General features: G+C 36.0%; 1 protein-coding gene and 1 non-coding gene across 2 annotated transcripts; one reads left to right on the top strand and one right to left on the bottom strand.

Moving 5' to 3' along the window:
• The first annotated feature begins 1,016 nt into the window (after positions 1-1,016).
• TRNAY-GUA lies at positions 1,017-1,108 on the top strand. Its single transcript is given in 2 exon segments — positions 1,017-1,053; positions 1,073-1,108. It is a non-coding gene; the product is annotated as a tRNA-Tyr (tRNA).
• A 2,870-nt stretch (positions 1,109-3,978) lies between these two features.
• LOC113762996 (probable glucuronoxylan glucuronosyltransferase IRX7) lies at positions 3,979-6,543 on the bottom strand. The gene is made up of 4 exons (XM_027306673.1): positions 5,749-6,543; positions 5,284-5,645; positions 4,919-5,169; positions 3,979-4,813 (listed from the first exon to the last, which is right to left on the bottom strand). Exons 1-4 carry the CDS (start codon positions 6,062-6,064, stop codon positions 4,348-4,350), a joined length of 1,395 nt encoding a protein of 464 aa, XP_027162474.1. The 5' UTR covers positions 6,065-6,543; the 3' UTR covers positions 3,979-4,347.
• Between the last annotated feature and the right edge of the window lie 9,663 nt (positions 6,544-16,206).

Here is a 16,206-nt window from a genome sequence, read left to right as displayed (position 1 = left end):
CCTTTAATTGAAGATGATTTTAAAATATTAGATATTGATGGTTTTTTTTTTCCACTTAGGGTGTCTCATCTTTTATTTGGCCAGACTAATCCCTAAAGCTAGCAAAGCCCCATCCAAGGATGCTAGCGAGTTACCTCACGGGAGTCGAATCCAAAACCTTGCAGTAAAGACTGACGACTAGTCCAGGCCGAACTACCCGTGGGGGCAGATATTGATAGTTAACAATATCAGAAAATCCCTTAATCCATCTTCCTTTGGACGACTGTGATTTTTACGTCTCTCTCTCTCTTTCTTTTCCCCTCCAGTTGGAGGATGTTCAGAAATTCTCAAGGTGCTTTATTGAACATGCTGATGCTTAATTCAACATGCTTATATATATATTAAATCTAGATGCAGGCTTGCAGCATTATGTGTAAGTTTCGAATTTTGAACTTACGAGCAGTTGTATAATAGTATCATACTTTTTTATGTTTGAGATGTTAAAAAAAATAGATTTGGAAGAATTATTGGTTAAGAGCGGTAATTTCCTATTTTTCTTCTGTGCAGTTTCTGGACCTGTACCTTAAGTGGATTGCCATTAAAAAAAAAAGGCGGATTTGGTTCAAACTGAAAACGGCCCACCTATACGCCGAAAAAATTGGTAAGAAGAAATAGTCCAATGGTTTTTTGTTAACGGACCAGAGCTAGAAAGCAGGCTAGAGACACAAATTTGCTTCGTTCAGGTAGTTACTTTGCTTCTTTATCTTTACATTTTGCGTCATTTAGCTGCTCATTTTGTCACCTATGGAAGCTTCACGGAACAACCCCCACATTTAAGCTTCAAAGCAATTGTCTACTATTAGTCAAAAGTTTGGTAATTTTCGTGTGTTCTCTGGACTTCTTCCTTCTATAATCACGCGGATTCTACGTCCAATCAATCGTATTCGTTCATGGACCAAATCATATAGAGCCCAACAGGCTGGCCGAATTTAAAAGTCATCCATAGGATGTAATTTTTCAGCGCAGGTATTGCGTCTCCGACCTTAGCTCAGTTGGCAGAGCGGAGGACTGTAGTTGTGAAACCGAACAGTTAATCCTTAGGTCGCTGGTTCGAATCCGGCAGGTCGGAGTTTTTGCTTCTATAATGTTTTTCTTTTTTTTCGAAAAAAAACTTTTTTTTTTTGCTCCCATGTCTATAAACCACCTTTATGTTATGGCTTTTAGTTGACCTAACCTCTTTGTCTTTGTCATCCTTGCAGTGGATGATTTTATCCTGTGGCACTTCATATTTTATTCAAAGGAAAGGAAATAATTTCTAGTGCCTCAACACATTTTTGTTTGGATAGAGTATTATTTGAAATATTATTTGGAATAATTACTGTAACACTTTTTGTAATGTGATGTATGTGAGGTAAAAAGTTGATTGGAAATATAAAAAGGTGGGTTGAGAAATGTGTTTATAATGCAAGCGAAATATTATTTAGAATAATATGTATATCCAAACGAACCCGAAGGGTAACCCAAAACAGAACTGCAAAAGATTCCAGCCAGGCCAATAACACTAGTATGTATAAGCAGAAACTTTTGTATAAGCACTCGTTGTAGAAAAACTAGAGGTGGCAAAATGGGCGGGATTTGCTTGGGTTTGAGATGGAACCGAGTCATATGGGTTTGGGTCCAACCTTACCCATATGTGTTTTGGGACTAACTTGGGCGGGATCACTTTGGGATGGGTTTAGATTGATCCCGCCCAATACCCAAATCTATTTTCTACATATTTTTTTTTCTTTAATTCATTTTTAATTTTTTATATAACTTTAATATTTTTTATTTATTAAATTTCTTTTAGTTTTATTAAATAAACATGCAAGTGCTTTATACTCAGGATTCTCACCAAAAATTGTGTTAACAAATAAAGGAAAAGATAGATATACAGCCATATTCCAACATATATCAAGATGGCCAAGGCACTTAGGGTGTTGAATATTTATGCTCATCATTGTCCGAGGATGACAGGTCTAAACTGACTAAAATGCTAGAAATTCTTGTGGATAATGACTAGGAAGATTGCTAGATTATATTTGCTGGTATGATTATAAAAATTGTTAAAGATACTTTTTGAATCAAGACTCCGTTTGGATTGGCTATTTTTTCAAAAAATAATTTTTTCAAGTACAATGTTATAGTAATATACAATAACTCAGAAAACATCTCATCTATATTAGTATATCAAATATTTCAAAAAAATTTATAGTAAAAATTTTTCATATACACTGCTACAATACAATATTTCAAAAACACTCCAAAAAATAATTAATCCAAACGGAACCCTTGCTATTTGAACCCAATGGGTACCCAAGTATTTCCCAAAATTTCCCATCAATTAATGGGTACAATTGGGATTTGTCCCATTTTAAACCCAATATCAAATTCCAGTACCCATCCCGTCCAAAGTCCCCATGGGCATGGATAACCCATTGAGACTTGGGACAAATTACCACCTCTAAGAAAAACTATTGTAGTAATTTAATATATGTAAAATAAAAAATAATTAAAAAATATAGCAATCGAAAATGAAGCAATTTTTCTTTCAAAAATAGTGAAAAATAGCAATCCAAAGACGCTTTCACGGAACTTTTGCTGGAAAATATTATTGAAAAGAAAAGAAAAAAAAAAAAAAAAAGAAGGGAACCCAAAGCTTCTTGAAAAGGTGCCTGGATAGGGCCAAATTGGCAAAGTTGTGCTTGTTGATTCCTATGTCCGTGACCACTACTGACCCGCTGACCCCTGGGTTGAAAAATCGGTGGGCAATTCCAGTGGCCACCACCACCGCCATACCCCACCGCTCCGTCACAAATTTTCACCATAAAGGCACTCTGACACGTCTCAGCTGTCACTTTGTTGGACCTTTTAAACCCCTTTGTCTGACAAAATTTCTGCTCTTTCTTTCCTCACTAAATAAATATTGATAATAGTAGTAACAAGCAGATGCAGGCAGGCACAGCGCGAGTGCAGACTGCAGAGCAGATTCCAAATCCCCAAAACAGCCATTCATGAATTTACAGCAGTATGAATACCCTTAAATACACTACTGGTACTGAGGACTAGTATTTCACACGCCTCACAAACTCCCATTCGATTCCTTGATGCATTGCATTACTTGAAACAACATATATCAATTCCTCATAAACCACCTTTACGTTCTTTGCTGAATATATATTTTTTTACCTCAAATACATCAAAATTGTCTTTTTTTTTTGTTGTACAAAAGTTTTAAAAAATAGCAATATAAACAGGACTGAACCCTTCGATCGAAGACACTTGATAACTTAAATAAATAAGACACTTGACATAAATATAAAGATGACACTGAATTACCACAAAAAAAAATTACACTAAAGATCCCGTGTAATTGTATGGAACCTGTCTTTTTTACGAAAGTTTGGCATTGTACTATTATAAATATACTAGAGGAAAACCGTACAAATTGTATATGACCGAATTAGGTCCCTGTTGGCAAATTTCTTTCAACACAATTGATGGCTAAAATTGAACTCTCATCTGCCTCAAACACCAACTCTAACCACATATTCCAATGAACCACAAAAGATGATGTCCTGACGCTTTAATACCCAACAATCAAAAAAAGTTCTCTTGAAAGAAATTCTGCATTTATTGCATTTCTATTTTGACTTTTCAGCTTTTGTAAACTGCGTTTCTGCATCAAATCTTGAATCAATAAGAAATGCTATACATTTATTATTTTGTACTACAACTTTTCAGTTTTCACATGGCAAAAGCATACGCACCCATACATTTAACAACATATTATTATTCTTTCCTGATTTTTTTACCCCCCCCCCCCAAAATTTGGATCTCCTACCTACTCTATAATCCCAAATATCTCATAATAAAGTGTCAATAAAAAATATTTTAAAATATTTTCTAAACAAATATACTCTAAAAACTCTGCTACAGCAAGCTAATCCATTAATAAAAGATTAATACTACCATTCCTCTTCTCACATGTACAATAGCGCCAAACCTCAAAAATTATAGTACCACCAATGCCCGATGCCACCTCCAGAAACAGCCCCACAATTGCCAACATCTGGTTATTCTTTATAGAGCATATCAGCTTCATAGGGAATAGGGACCCACACCTACAAATATTCATTAGATATAATCGACCTGTATCTACACATGTTCCCCTGAGTCAGCTGGCAAATCCAAGAAACCCTTAGCTGTCTCCAATTCATACAATCACTTCCATCCACGTCGAGTACACAGCCCCTCTTAGCTGGCATCTATGGGGCTCCGTGGTCCATGGACCCCGCCCCCAAACCCATTCCGCCACGTGTTACGCTCTCATTCGCTCGAAACCCTCCACTTCTTCTGGGACCTGTCGAGCTTCCTTGATAGGGCTTCCAGCACCTGCCACGTGGCATCCCCATCCACCACCGGATCGTTGAAAAGCAGGGCCCTCCTAACACTCGGGTCCCATAGTTTCCTCTGTATGGCGGTTAGGTTAGTAGACGCTACGTGTTCCAGAATCGGTCCTAGCTCTGCCACGTCATTCTCCGCCACCGTGAGGGATATATCCGCCCACGGCACGGCGCCTGGGAAAGGCAACCGGATACCATCGGCTATTATGACCGGCACGCAACCGAGTGCCACGGATTCAACAAGCCTCGGACTCCATGGGGCCCACCCTAGCGGACACAAACAGAACGTTGACCGTACGATCTCTGACTGGTAACCGGCAAACCTATGCCTCTTTAAGTAAAACTTCCGATCGTTCCCGTATTTCCGCCATATCACCGTTCTCACGCGCCTGAACCGAAAGTGACCAAAAGTCAGGGGCATTTTCAAAATTTCAGCGAACGAAAAAAAAAAAAGATAGAGAGATAGCGTTTGTTGGGTTCAAATTTTTTCTTACTTGCCGTAAAACCGGCCGCTGACATTCTTAGGATGGACCTCCATCTTACCCCGGAAAAACGCAAAAATGTCCCGCCGGCCATTGATCGGAGACTTGTCCAGCGTCTTCCGTACACTTTTCGGCGAGATATAGGGAGGTATAACGATACGTTCCACGTCTTGACATGGGTGATCATAGTTGACTCCGAAAGTTTGTAATATTATCGACTTTTTCAAAAACTCAGGTATCCCGTCCGCCTTAGCTCTATCCTCCTATTTTCACATTAAAAAACAGAACTTGTTAACATTCCTTCAAAAATAAAAACAAAAAATACGTTCAAAAAAAATGGTGGTCTCTTTTCTTTTATTCTTGTTTCTTTGGCTTACCATGGCGTGAAAGCAAGCGCCATAATCATGGGATGCAACAAAAATGTGGTCAGAGCCAAGGCTACGATTCCAGAACGGAAGCTCAGAGGAAATAACCTCAATAGCCGAGGCGATGAGGCTTCGTGCATGACCGATGGCTGGGAAGCCATTAACAGTGCTGAAATTGCAGGAAACATATACAGGGACGAAGAAAAAATCAGCCTCCCAAGGATCAAACGTACGGACTTCACTAGTTAACAAAGCTCTGTGGATAGCCACCTCAGAGGCAAACAAATGATTGCTACACCTTCCGTCCTGTAGCCAGTCAGTATTGTATTTAGAGGGCAATTCATATATGTACACCTTCAACCCCCTAAATTTCCCTGAAAAAATTAAGGAAAGATTAGAATTTTTAAATCAAGGAAAAATATTTTTGTCAAACATTGGGTTTTTTTTTTCAAGGGGGGGGGGGGTTCAGGAAATTACCTATTGAGGTGGAATTAGTGGATTCGAATAGAGCACGAGAGGCTTTTAAGCGAGGAAGAATGGTGGTTGTGGAGAGGGAAAGAGCAGAAGGGGTTGGTTTGTGAGTGATGAGAAAAGAAGAGAGGAAGTAAAGAGCAAGAGAAATCCAAAGAAGCCATTTGTAATATCTGTAACAAAAGCTTTTTTCAATGGATTGTTGTGAAGCTCTTCCGCCATGTTTGGAATAATTAACGTTGTTGTGATGGTTTAAGAACCTCATCCTCACGTAGAAACCTCTGTTTCTTGTGGGTTTTTTATGAAGTGATGAATCTGCCATCTTCCCCTGTTTCTTCTCCTATCTTAAACCCCTCCACTCCAGAGAAGAAAGGAGAGGCCTGTGAAAGGGGTTGGGTTGGATGATGTATTTGGTGAGATGGGGTTTTCGTTTTTGGTGCAGTTTTGGTGTGTGGATTAAGGAACAGAGATTGGTTCGTTGAAGGATCGTTTTTGCTTCAAACGGAAAAAAAAAATGATCATCAGCTTTTGGCCTCAAGAAATTCTTCTGTATTTACTGAAAAGAATTGACTTGCAAGTTACAAAATAAAAGAATGGGAGTTTGATCTAGTCCTAATTCTTAAAACAATTATTTTGCTAGCTATGATTTACAAAATCCTGATTGTTTTGGTGTTTCTCGAGGAAAAAAATAATCATGAGATAGCATGCAACAGAGGAGAGAGAGAGAGAGCGAAGAGAGAATGGGGAGCAGATTTGAGAAAGGTTACATTGTGATGGAGCAGAATGAACCAAGGCATTGGTAGCGGGAGTCTGTCTAGTGTTTATTTGATATTTCACGCTATTCTTTAAGATGACTAAGATGCCCTTTTTGTGTATGGACGTATAGTGAAATGACAAAATTACCCTTTTAACTCTTGTATTGATTAAAGATTTTGACTTTCATAATGTATTAGGTTGCCACTCGTTTTTAAACACCTCAATTTATTGCATCATTAACTATTTCTATATTAATAATGTATGATATAATAATATGTTAGTAGTTAACGGTCAACTCAAGTTGTCAAATATATCTTTTCTCCATAATCAATTTAAAATGAATTACTATAAATTAGGTGTTTGGATTGAAGATTATTTAATTTTTTTAAATAATTAATATAGTACTATTCTGTGATGTAATATATGTTAAATAAAAAAATTAGTTTGAAAAATAAAAGAATGATTGAAAAATATTGATGTACTTTTGTAAGATTTTAGTCCAATGTTGATTATTGACATTTAATAAGAGTGATGCTATCCTCTATGAATTTGATTTCATAATTTGTTTGAACTATAATGAGGCTGGAAAATGAAGCATGTTTTATCCATAACTCATTACAAGTCTCTTGTCCCTATAATTTGTACTGTTGTATACCCATAGAGAACTCATATCACCATAGCATACAAAGTATGGAGTACAATCATCATGGAAGAGCAGAAGTTCAGATTCTTAAAATGAAAAGGAAAAGGGAATGGGATGAACTAATTAAAAGGGCAAAGATGGGAGGTAGGTGATGGAAATGACTACTGACTTAAATGAGTATGGTGGTGTGCATCACAAAAAGTTTGAAAAAAGTTAAATATGTCTGCCCAAAAAATTCATTTTCAGAAATCCTAGAAAGTTGAAATATTCTATGTCTGGAACACATAAAGATGCAGTCTGAAAAAGGAGAGTTCGCATTTGTTGTGTTTCTTACTTTTTAAGTGCTTTTGGTGGTGCTGTACACAATCCATGCATTTTTGACGAATTACCCATTAATTAAAGATGTTTAAGATGCTATTCTTAATCTTTTGTTTTGCTGCTTTTGGAAGGCAGGTCACCCATCGTAATGTTCGATTAATAGACATCCTCTTAAATAATACAAAACGTAGGAGTGATAAAACTCATGGATAGTACTGCATTATCTCAATTTGAATTTAAATTTCAAACTTTGCACGTAATACATATTTAGACCCGCTTATGTGTATGCTAACAATGCATGTTTTACTTCCCAAAAAACAAAAGCATAAAAGATTTATCCAAAAGCCATTGGAATAAAGCTTCCGGCAAAGTTTAATTTTTTTTTCCAAAAGATCTTTACATTTTTCGCAAATACATTTTTCAAATGTATTTTTATTTCATATATATCACATCACTACTGTACATTTTTTTTTACAAAAAATTCAAAAAATAACAATTCAAATGATAAGTTTCTGTAAAAAGATCAATATAACTCCTTAAAATTGTTTTCATATTTTCAAACTAATTGTAAGAAGAGAAGATGCATATAGGGTCTTTCACTCTTTCTTTCTTAATTTTCTTTGATTTTTAATGGTCAAAATTAGGGCTGCTAGCAAGTCGAGTCGCTCACAAGTAGCTCGCAAGCGGTTCGATCAAATGCTCGACTAGAATTTGGTTTGTTCGAGTTCAAGTTCGAATAGTTTGATACATATACCAAGTTAAGTTCAACTCTCCATTTTGTGCTACTCGAGTGCTCGCCGAGTAACTTGATTATTGGTATATTATTTATGTTATAGTTTTATTTTAATTATGAAATAACTAATAAGGGTTTATATTTTAGGTAATTTACCATAAGTGTTGTTTACTCAATAAAATTTATAAAATGGCAAAAATGGATTATTGGAAAATCTAAAAAAGAAATGAGGATTTTAGATAATTTATCATAAATCTTCGAGCCTTTTTTTGAATTTTATTTCGAACCCTAGAGCTTGTTAAGATTTGACACTAGTCTCGAATCTTAATGAGTCGAATTCAAATTTGGAAATGCATATTGTCAAGTCGAGTTGAGTTAAATAATTTTCTACTCGCTCGACTCGAGCTCGAGTTCGAGTAAACTTGTGTAACATCGAGTTTGACCTAAGCATAGCATAACTCAAATTCGACTCGTTAACCCCCTAGTCAAAATTCTTTAGACATAAAGTTCTGAACATACATTCGTGATGGTATATAATTCTTATAGGAAGGTTACTTTTATGGAGCAAGATAATCATACATCCTATCCAAAACCATCCTCTATAGACAGCAAGTAAAAAATGTCTTCAAATACTTGCTTAGCCTTCGATCCGATCAATCAGGAACAAACCCCTCATCCATTTGCAGTGTACCAGGCAAACATCCAAAACTAGCACCTATCCTATCAGTAACTTGTTACTATTGATTTTTTATTTTTTAGTTTTCTAAATCTTCGTTTACTGATTGTGCAGTTTGGTAATGTTAATTCCATCTCAGCTTCCACCTAATAAATTTTGTTTTGCGTAAAGTCTTTGATGTAAAATATGCTCCTTCGCCAGCCCGTCTTCCACCCACTTAAAAATGATATTAATAAGAAATAGAACTTTAGGTAGGTGTTAGAAATCAAGCAGTTCAGCCTCTCAAAAAATGAAAATATCATACTAAACTTTGACCCAACAAAAAAGAAGAAGAAGAAGAAACCCTTCCATATTATGATCAAAAGATGAATGAAAAGGTCGTCATTGAGTGAAAACTGATGATTGCATCAAATTCACTAATGTTGAAAAAAAAAAGGGGGCGTTCGGGGCAACCTATTAAGCTGCTTCTGCACGTTACGTTTAATTATTGGAAGCTACCCTCCTTGACTTCGTCATGAAGAACACCCAAGACACGGTAGCTCATTTCTCATGATATTCTAAAAGAAAAGAAAAAGGGAACATTGGATGTGATTTTTTTTTTTTTGCATGTGAACTTAAAGACTAGAAAAGTCTGAAAAAAAAAAATTTTTAAAGCTCTTTCTGGCTGCTTATACACTATGGGACAAGATTGGAATTTTCTTCAGGTCAAGAGAGTGATTAATGGATTTTGACGAATGGAATAAACTTCTTTATTGCGTTCACATACTTTGGAAGTGAGCCGTAGAAAAAATGATCTTGCCTTCGCAAAATTCCATCTCCATGCAATGGTTCTTTGTGGTCCGCGTGATGTGATAAGGGGAAAGAACTCATGAATTCAACAGTAAACGGTTTTCTTATTTTGATCAAATTTGAAGCCAAAGGAATGAAAGTTTTACGATCACTTTCCTTTCCACTATGCTGCAGATCTAAACAGCTATTATGATGAAGTTACGTGTGCTGGACTAAATCCACCAGAAGTCCATCCATTGCATTTTTCTTACGTTTCTTTCATTACAATTCCTCCCTACCTATCGGGCTGGTCCTACTTGTTTATCAAAACCTGTTAGCAGACATGCATAGGAGCTGCGGAGGTAGAAAATCAATCAGCGTCTACCATTCCTTGTGAGTATCAATCATACTCATGGTTGTAATTCAATAAATTTTTATTACATCGTTCAATAATTTAAACTCTTAAAATTACTTGAGGTCTGATATCTATTTTTACACATTTAATGGTAAATTGATACGTAACAATATAGTACCCAAAAAATCACTAAACTTTGGCTTAATGGCCATCAAAAAGAGGTTAATTCTCTCTTTAGATTGTAGGTTGGAGGTTAAACCACACATGCAATGAAAAAAATCAAAAGGAGATACCAGAACACCCCTTTGGTTTATTAGGTTCTGTTTACCTCCTAATCCTTTATAAAGCCTCCTTAGACTCCCCTTCCTGTAAAATAGAATAGATTAGATTATAAAAATGTTAAAGTTGCGACAGAGAAAAAAAATTATCATCCAACGTTGAAACGAGACTACGACACCCAAAAGATCCCCATATTTGTTTGTTTTTCATGTGTGATTGTGTGTAAAGGATTTGTTTGCTCACATGATAAGACCTCTTGGTATAGAAATAAAGAGCTTTATGCAGTTACGTGGCTATGAAATTAATGTGGGTCTTACAAAAAATCTTGAAACAATCAAAGTGATGGTTTTGCGGATAAGTACTAGAATAAACCATTCAAAGCGGGGCCTTTTCTGGACAGCTAAACCACTTAGTCAGCCAACCGTCCTCCTGGCTCCTCCTCCTCCTCCTCCTCCATATCTAAGTCGAAGTCCAAACTCCAACCTTAAAAAAGAAGGGGAAAAGAAAATCCAAGCGGAAGTCATTTTTTCCGTAGAGTTTAAGGAACAGAGACAATTTATGCCTTATCTAATACGAGTTTGTTATCAGATTGCTGCTCTAAGAAGGAATCTCCGAAAAGGACCCGCCGGCCTTTTTGTTTCTTAATTTATCTTTCTGTGGATCATTGCTTGCTACGTATTATTGTCTGGGATAATTGTCGATTTTAGCTGACTCTAGACACCGGTGGCTCTTTTTTTTTTTTCCCCTCCTGTTAATCTTTCTCTAAAAGAAAAAAAAGGTTTATTAGGTACGGATGAGGACACAAACATGACGACTTATGCTGTCGAAGCAAGTTAATCCAGCTAGCTCTAGATCAAGAAATAGAAATGAGAGATGGAGGAGTAGTTTCATTATCTTGAAACAAGTTGTAAAGCTGCAAAAGAATTTTTGTCAATTGGTAAATAAAATATGCCCTATTAAATTGGGATGTATGATATAATTGGGATTCCAAATTCTCCATATATTTTTTTAATTCGAAATTATCATTTATTGTTTACCGATTTAGTTGATAAGTGAGTTTGTTTAATAATTACTGCATGATTTTTTTTCCCCCTCTTTTAAAGGAACATGGGTGACTATCTTTAGACAAAAAGGAGAGATTGAAGTCCATTGCCAAATATAGAAAATTAAAAAGCTCTAACTTTAGTTCATTTTAAATGAAAAATTGGCTGTAAATTGAACAGTTATACCATCTCATCATGCTTGGTAAATGCATTTAGAATTTGGGGATAAATAAATAAAAGGCACATGAGAATCAACAGCTTATCCCCTTAATCACTTGAACCCTTGTCTTCTCAATTACAGGTGAAGCGTTTTATCAATAAGATTACGCTTTGTTAATCACATACACTACCAGTTAATTGTCGGAGAAAATTGTTGCTAATTCTTTACTATATGTTTTTTTTCTAACTTTGTTGGATGGGGACCAAAAGAAAAAGAAAACAGACAGAGACAAAAAAGGCCGCGGGGACTCTGATTTCGGTAAAGTTTGTCATAATTGTGGAGACCGTTTCATTGGATTTTAGAATGATTCTAATTTGTCTCGTTATTTTTAATAAATACATAAACTTTGTAGTGATTTTCTTACCACACATTCCAAATTCCAATCACAAAGATCTCATTAGTTTCAAAATCAAGACCTTACAAATGCTGTTTCGCAAAGAGATAACTGAAATTACAAATACATTTCTGGTCAGAAAATTAAAAAGCGCGATGGAATGAAATAATTAGAAAAGAAGGTGGAATTTTGACTTATTTGTGATGAATGAATATCAAGAAGCTTTAGTATCAAAAACCCCAGAAAAAAAAATCAAGAATCTCTGACATAATTTGCAAAAGGGGGTGGGAGTGCTTCCTGTAAAAATGCAATTATGCAGTAAAAACTTGTGCCAGAACGACATCAGATCGGGCAAATCATCATCAGATGGATCACCGCGCTGGTAAAATCAAGTCATTTGCCTTTGGGGTACTTTTTAATCAACCCCACCTTGAAAAGGCAAATTAAGCTCATCCTTCATGATTGTGGTCTTGGCCGATCATAGAAGCACTAATTAATTACTACATGATAAGATATAATCCCTCCCATCATAGTGCTAATCATGTTCTTGGTCAATTTGAACATCTATTTCGATCCCATCGAGAACTATCAGTCATAAAAAAAAAAGCATGATAATGCGGATTCTTGACGTGGCCAGTTATGCTTTGACACATTATTGTTTTTTTTTCTTTTTTTTTTTTCAATAGTTGGTTTTTTTCAACTTTTGGCCTTGTACGCTATAAAGTAGACATACCTAAGTCCTTAAACCACGGGTAACTAGGAGCATCTTTGGACCTTGAGTTATTCAGTTTCATTTTGAAAATGCAAAACAAGTATTTATAGTTTATATTCTATGTCAATTGTCATGATATATATATATGAGAGAAATTTTTAATTATCATTTTAGTTTTGAATTAATCTTCTTTACGTTGACAGTGTTAACCCAATCGATGTAAATGTATATCACGTCATTTCAATCTAAACCTCAAATTTTACAAATCAGTATGCATCCAAATCCATTAATTTATACACTGTCAGTATAAAAAATATCTATACTTTAGTTTTTCTATAATTCAGTGCTCGTGACGTTGTTGCTTGGATTGTCACTTGTTTGGATGCATTTAATTATTAAACATTCAGAGGAGATAAACAAAGTTCTTCAAATACTATATATATATATATCTCTGGGTTACTGTGGGTGCTCCATTAATTTAGTGGATCCAGCACAGAAGGCAATTTACTGGGGCGATTCTTTCTTGTCTCAGTTGAGAGATTGAGAATTAATTCACAGAAAACTCAAGTGCCAAAAAGACTAGAAACTAATGGTCTAGCTTAACACGGTTTTCAAATCTAATTCGTGGGTTTACAATGCCTGCTATTTAAGATGGACTGTCTTTAATAGACCAGACCAGACCCCTCCTATGCAAGAAAACAAAAGAAAGTTAATTCATACCTGTACACTTTTTAGTCATTGCTTCATGCTCGAAACAGCCCTCATCTTTTTCCCCTCTTTTGCCAACGATATGGATACCATCATAAATCTATGCACTTCTTCAATGTCTTAAGAACCAAATTGAATCCCTGGTTTTTTTTTTTCTCTTTGTTTTTCGTTTTTTTCCCCTTTTCTTTTTTAAGCGAACTTTTTTTAAAAAAAAAAAAATTTGCAATTTCACCCAATTAAGCAGTTGGAAGAAGTCCATACATTATACTGGAGTATATTGCAGCTCTTTTCAATTGCATTAATATGATGCCTAAAGATTCTTCCGGTCGCTGTCCTCCTTGGCCGCTACGTCGAGTACATGCAAGAAAACGGCATTTCAATCGCTCTGAAGATAAGGGGCAAGATGGCCCGTACAATTATTTCTGTGACAAAACAGCCACACCGGCTCACGTGATTTCAAGACCGTATGGGCATTCTGGACCACTGACTTCCTTTGTCCATCCCGTTCTGGCTCACAATTACAGGTTCCATGTTAGGAGGTGAAGAAGCATACTAGCTACTTTAGTTCTCATCACGTTTGATGATCAAGGGGTGAAGCCCCTGTGTCTCTTCTGTTTTGATAAGGTTTGAGAAAGAAAGGAAAAGGAAAAATAAACTCAAATAGGATCTCAGGAGAATAGGAGATGAGCTTATATATATATTTTACAGTTGCTATACAAATGCACTGTTTCATTGGGTACATGGAGATCTCTGCAGATAGTATTATAATCTTAATCCTGTTTAACTTAGAAGGTGAAAATTAAATGACATACACGCAACTAATCACTTAGGATGCGACTAGTTAACTTGGGGTGGGAGAGGTATGGAAAGGGGTGGGAGGATTAAAAAAGAAAAGAAAAGAAAGGGTATCCTTTTCCTTATGTTACATATATTCTCTAATTTACCTTCACTTTCATCTATTACGTAGTACTGAATTGGGCAATGCGGGAAATCTACATAAGCACTCGCCATTATATAATACTATTGATTTTAGTTACCATTATGGAATACTGATTTTGCCTTTCTTACGTACTAATTTTGCATTTTTAAGTATTCATTTCTTGACTTTCGATACAAGTTAACGGTGGCGAAATACACCCTGTCAATAATACTTGAGAAATTGCCTTTTAAAATGGTAACACTTGGGTCTCTTACTCAACTAGTGCCCTAGAAGCAATTGTTAGACAAATCCTTAAAGTTCTTTTGAATAGTTAATTATGAACAAATAAAAGCTATGCTTGATTTATTTTTTCCTTTTAATACTCTCTCTGTCCCACTTTGATAGGCTTGTTTTCCAGTTTCATCCGTTCCGAATTGTATAGTTTACTTTCCAAATGAAGAGTATAGTTAACTTTGAATTTATCTAAAATGCTCTCTTATTTAATGTAAGTTATTTTAGAGTATAACCTAAGTTATTTAATGTAGGTTGTTATTGAAATGTGCAATTTTCTATCAATATTATTGTTGTAATTAATGTAAGGCTAATTATTCATACTTTATTTAATATAAGGGTATTTTAAAAAGATAGTAATTTAGATTTATTATTTCAATAAAATTAATTAATTTTTCTTAAATTGTGTGAAAAAATTAGGACTATCAGAATGAGACGGTAGAAGAAGTACATAAATCATACGTAGAAACCAACTCCGCAGTAAATGAGTTGGCAGGTGGTATTTAATTATTAGAGAGTTGACGCATCAAATTGCAGGGCAAGTGTTAGGTTGTAATTGCAAATGCTGTGACAGAAGAACTGTAGAATCAAGCCCAGCAAACATCAAACAAAAGCGAGAAATATATGGCCCATTAAGAATATGCCTTGGGGGCAAGAAAGTCGTGAACGCCATCATAAACAGTATATATAGTATAATTTATAGTCATCTAGAGACCAGACGAACTGATACAACATCTAGGTACTGAATATAATGGAACTTGTGAGGCAGTGGGGGGGGGGGGGTCCTTTACCAGCCTGAAAGTCATAAAGGGAACAATAGAAAGGGTTGGGGATTCCCGTATAAGAAGTTCCTAAAACATCAAAAACATTTAGGACATTGGCCCTACTCTTGTGGAGAAATGAGCTGTACATGATGCACATGCACGGTGCTGGGGATGAAGCTTTTCTTGAATTGAAGGGTATATACATAATGCAGAACAAAGAAAGAGTTGCATGTGAGCAATTATTTGCAGAGAACCATAGAGGAATGGACTACTCCTTGCCGAGGGGAACGGGAACAAGTGTGGCCATGTTTACATGTGCTTAGCAAGTGTTCTTGTATAGTACGTAATTGGGATTTTGAGATGTGGAAATTAATGCAACCAATCATTTGGCTATTTATGCTTCTGAGTTTCTTTTTTTTTTAAATTTAAAATTTTTTAGAAGGTGAAGGGCGTTTTCGAATATTCAAAGATTACAAGAATGATATAGAGAAGGATTTTTTTTCTTTTTTTTTTTTAAAAATATCCTTCTACCCTTCTTTTTTTTTTTTTTTGTCGACACAGGAGTGTCCGGGTCAATCCTTACGGGGCCCGACTAATCCCCTGCGGCCCGGGCCCGGCGTCCCAACCCGGCCTGAACACGTTAAGTGCGCGGAGGAATCCAGCGTAGCGGAGATTCGAACTTGTGACCTCAAGGGTCACTGGTGAGAGGCGCTGCCGCTGGACCATTCACGCGTACTTATCATTCAACGTGTAAATATATCAACTTGGAATTGCTTTCCAGGGAAATACTTGTTTCTTTACCCCAATAATTTGGCCGATTCAAACGACCATGCCAATGGGCTTTCAAAGGATTGGGTTTTTAGGTCGGCTGCAAAAGGACTGACTGTTTAGGCGTAGGCCTAAAATTCACATAATTCTGGGCCACTGACATGGATGAGGTTATGA

Source organism: Coffea eugenioides, chromosome 1 (assembly GCF_003713205.1).
Source record: "Coffea eugenioides isolate CCC68of chromosome 1, Ceug_1.0, whole genome shotgun sequence".
Lineage (NCBI taxonomy): Eukaryota > Viridiplantae > Streptophyta > Magnoliopsida > Gentianales > Rubiaceae > Coffea > Coffea eugenioides.
Note: the sequence above shows the minus strand (reverse complement) of the source record. Positions and strands in the feature narration are given on the sequence as shown.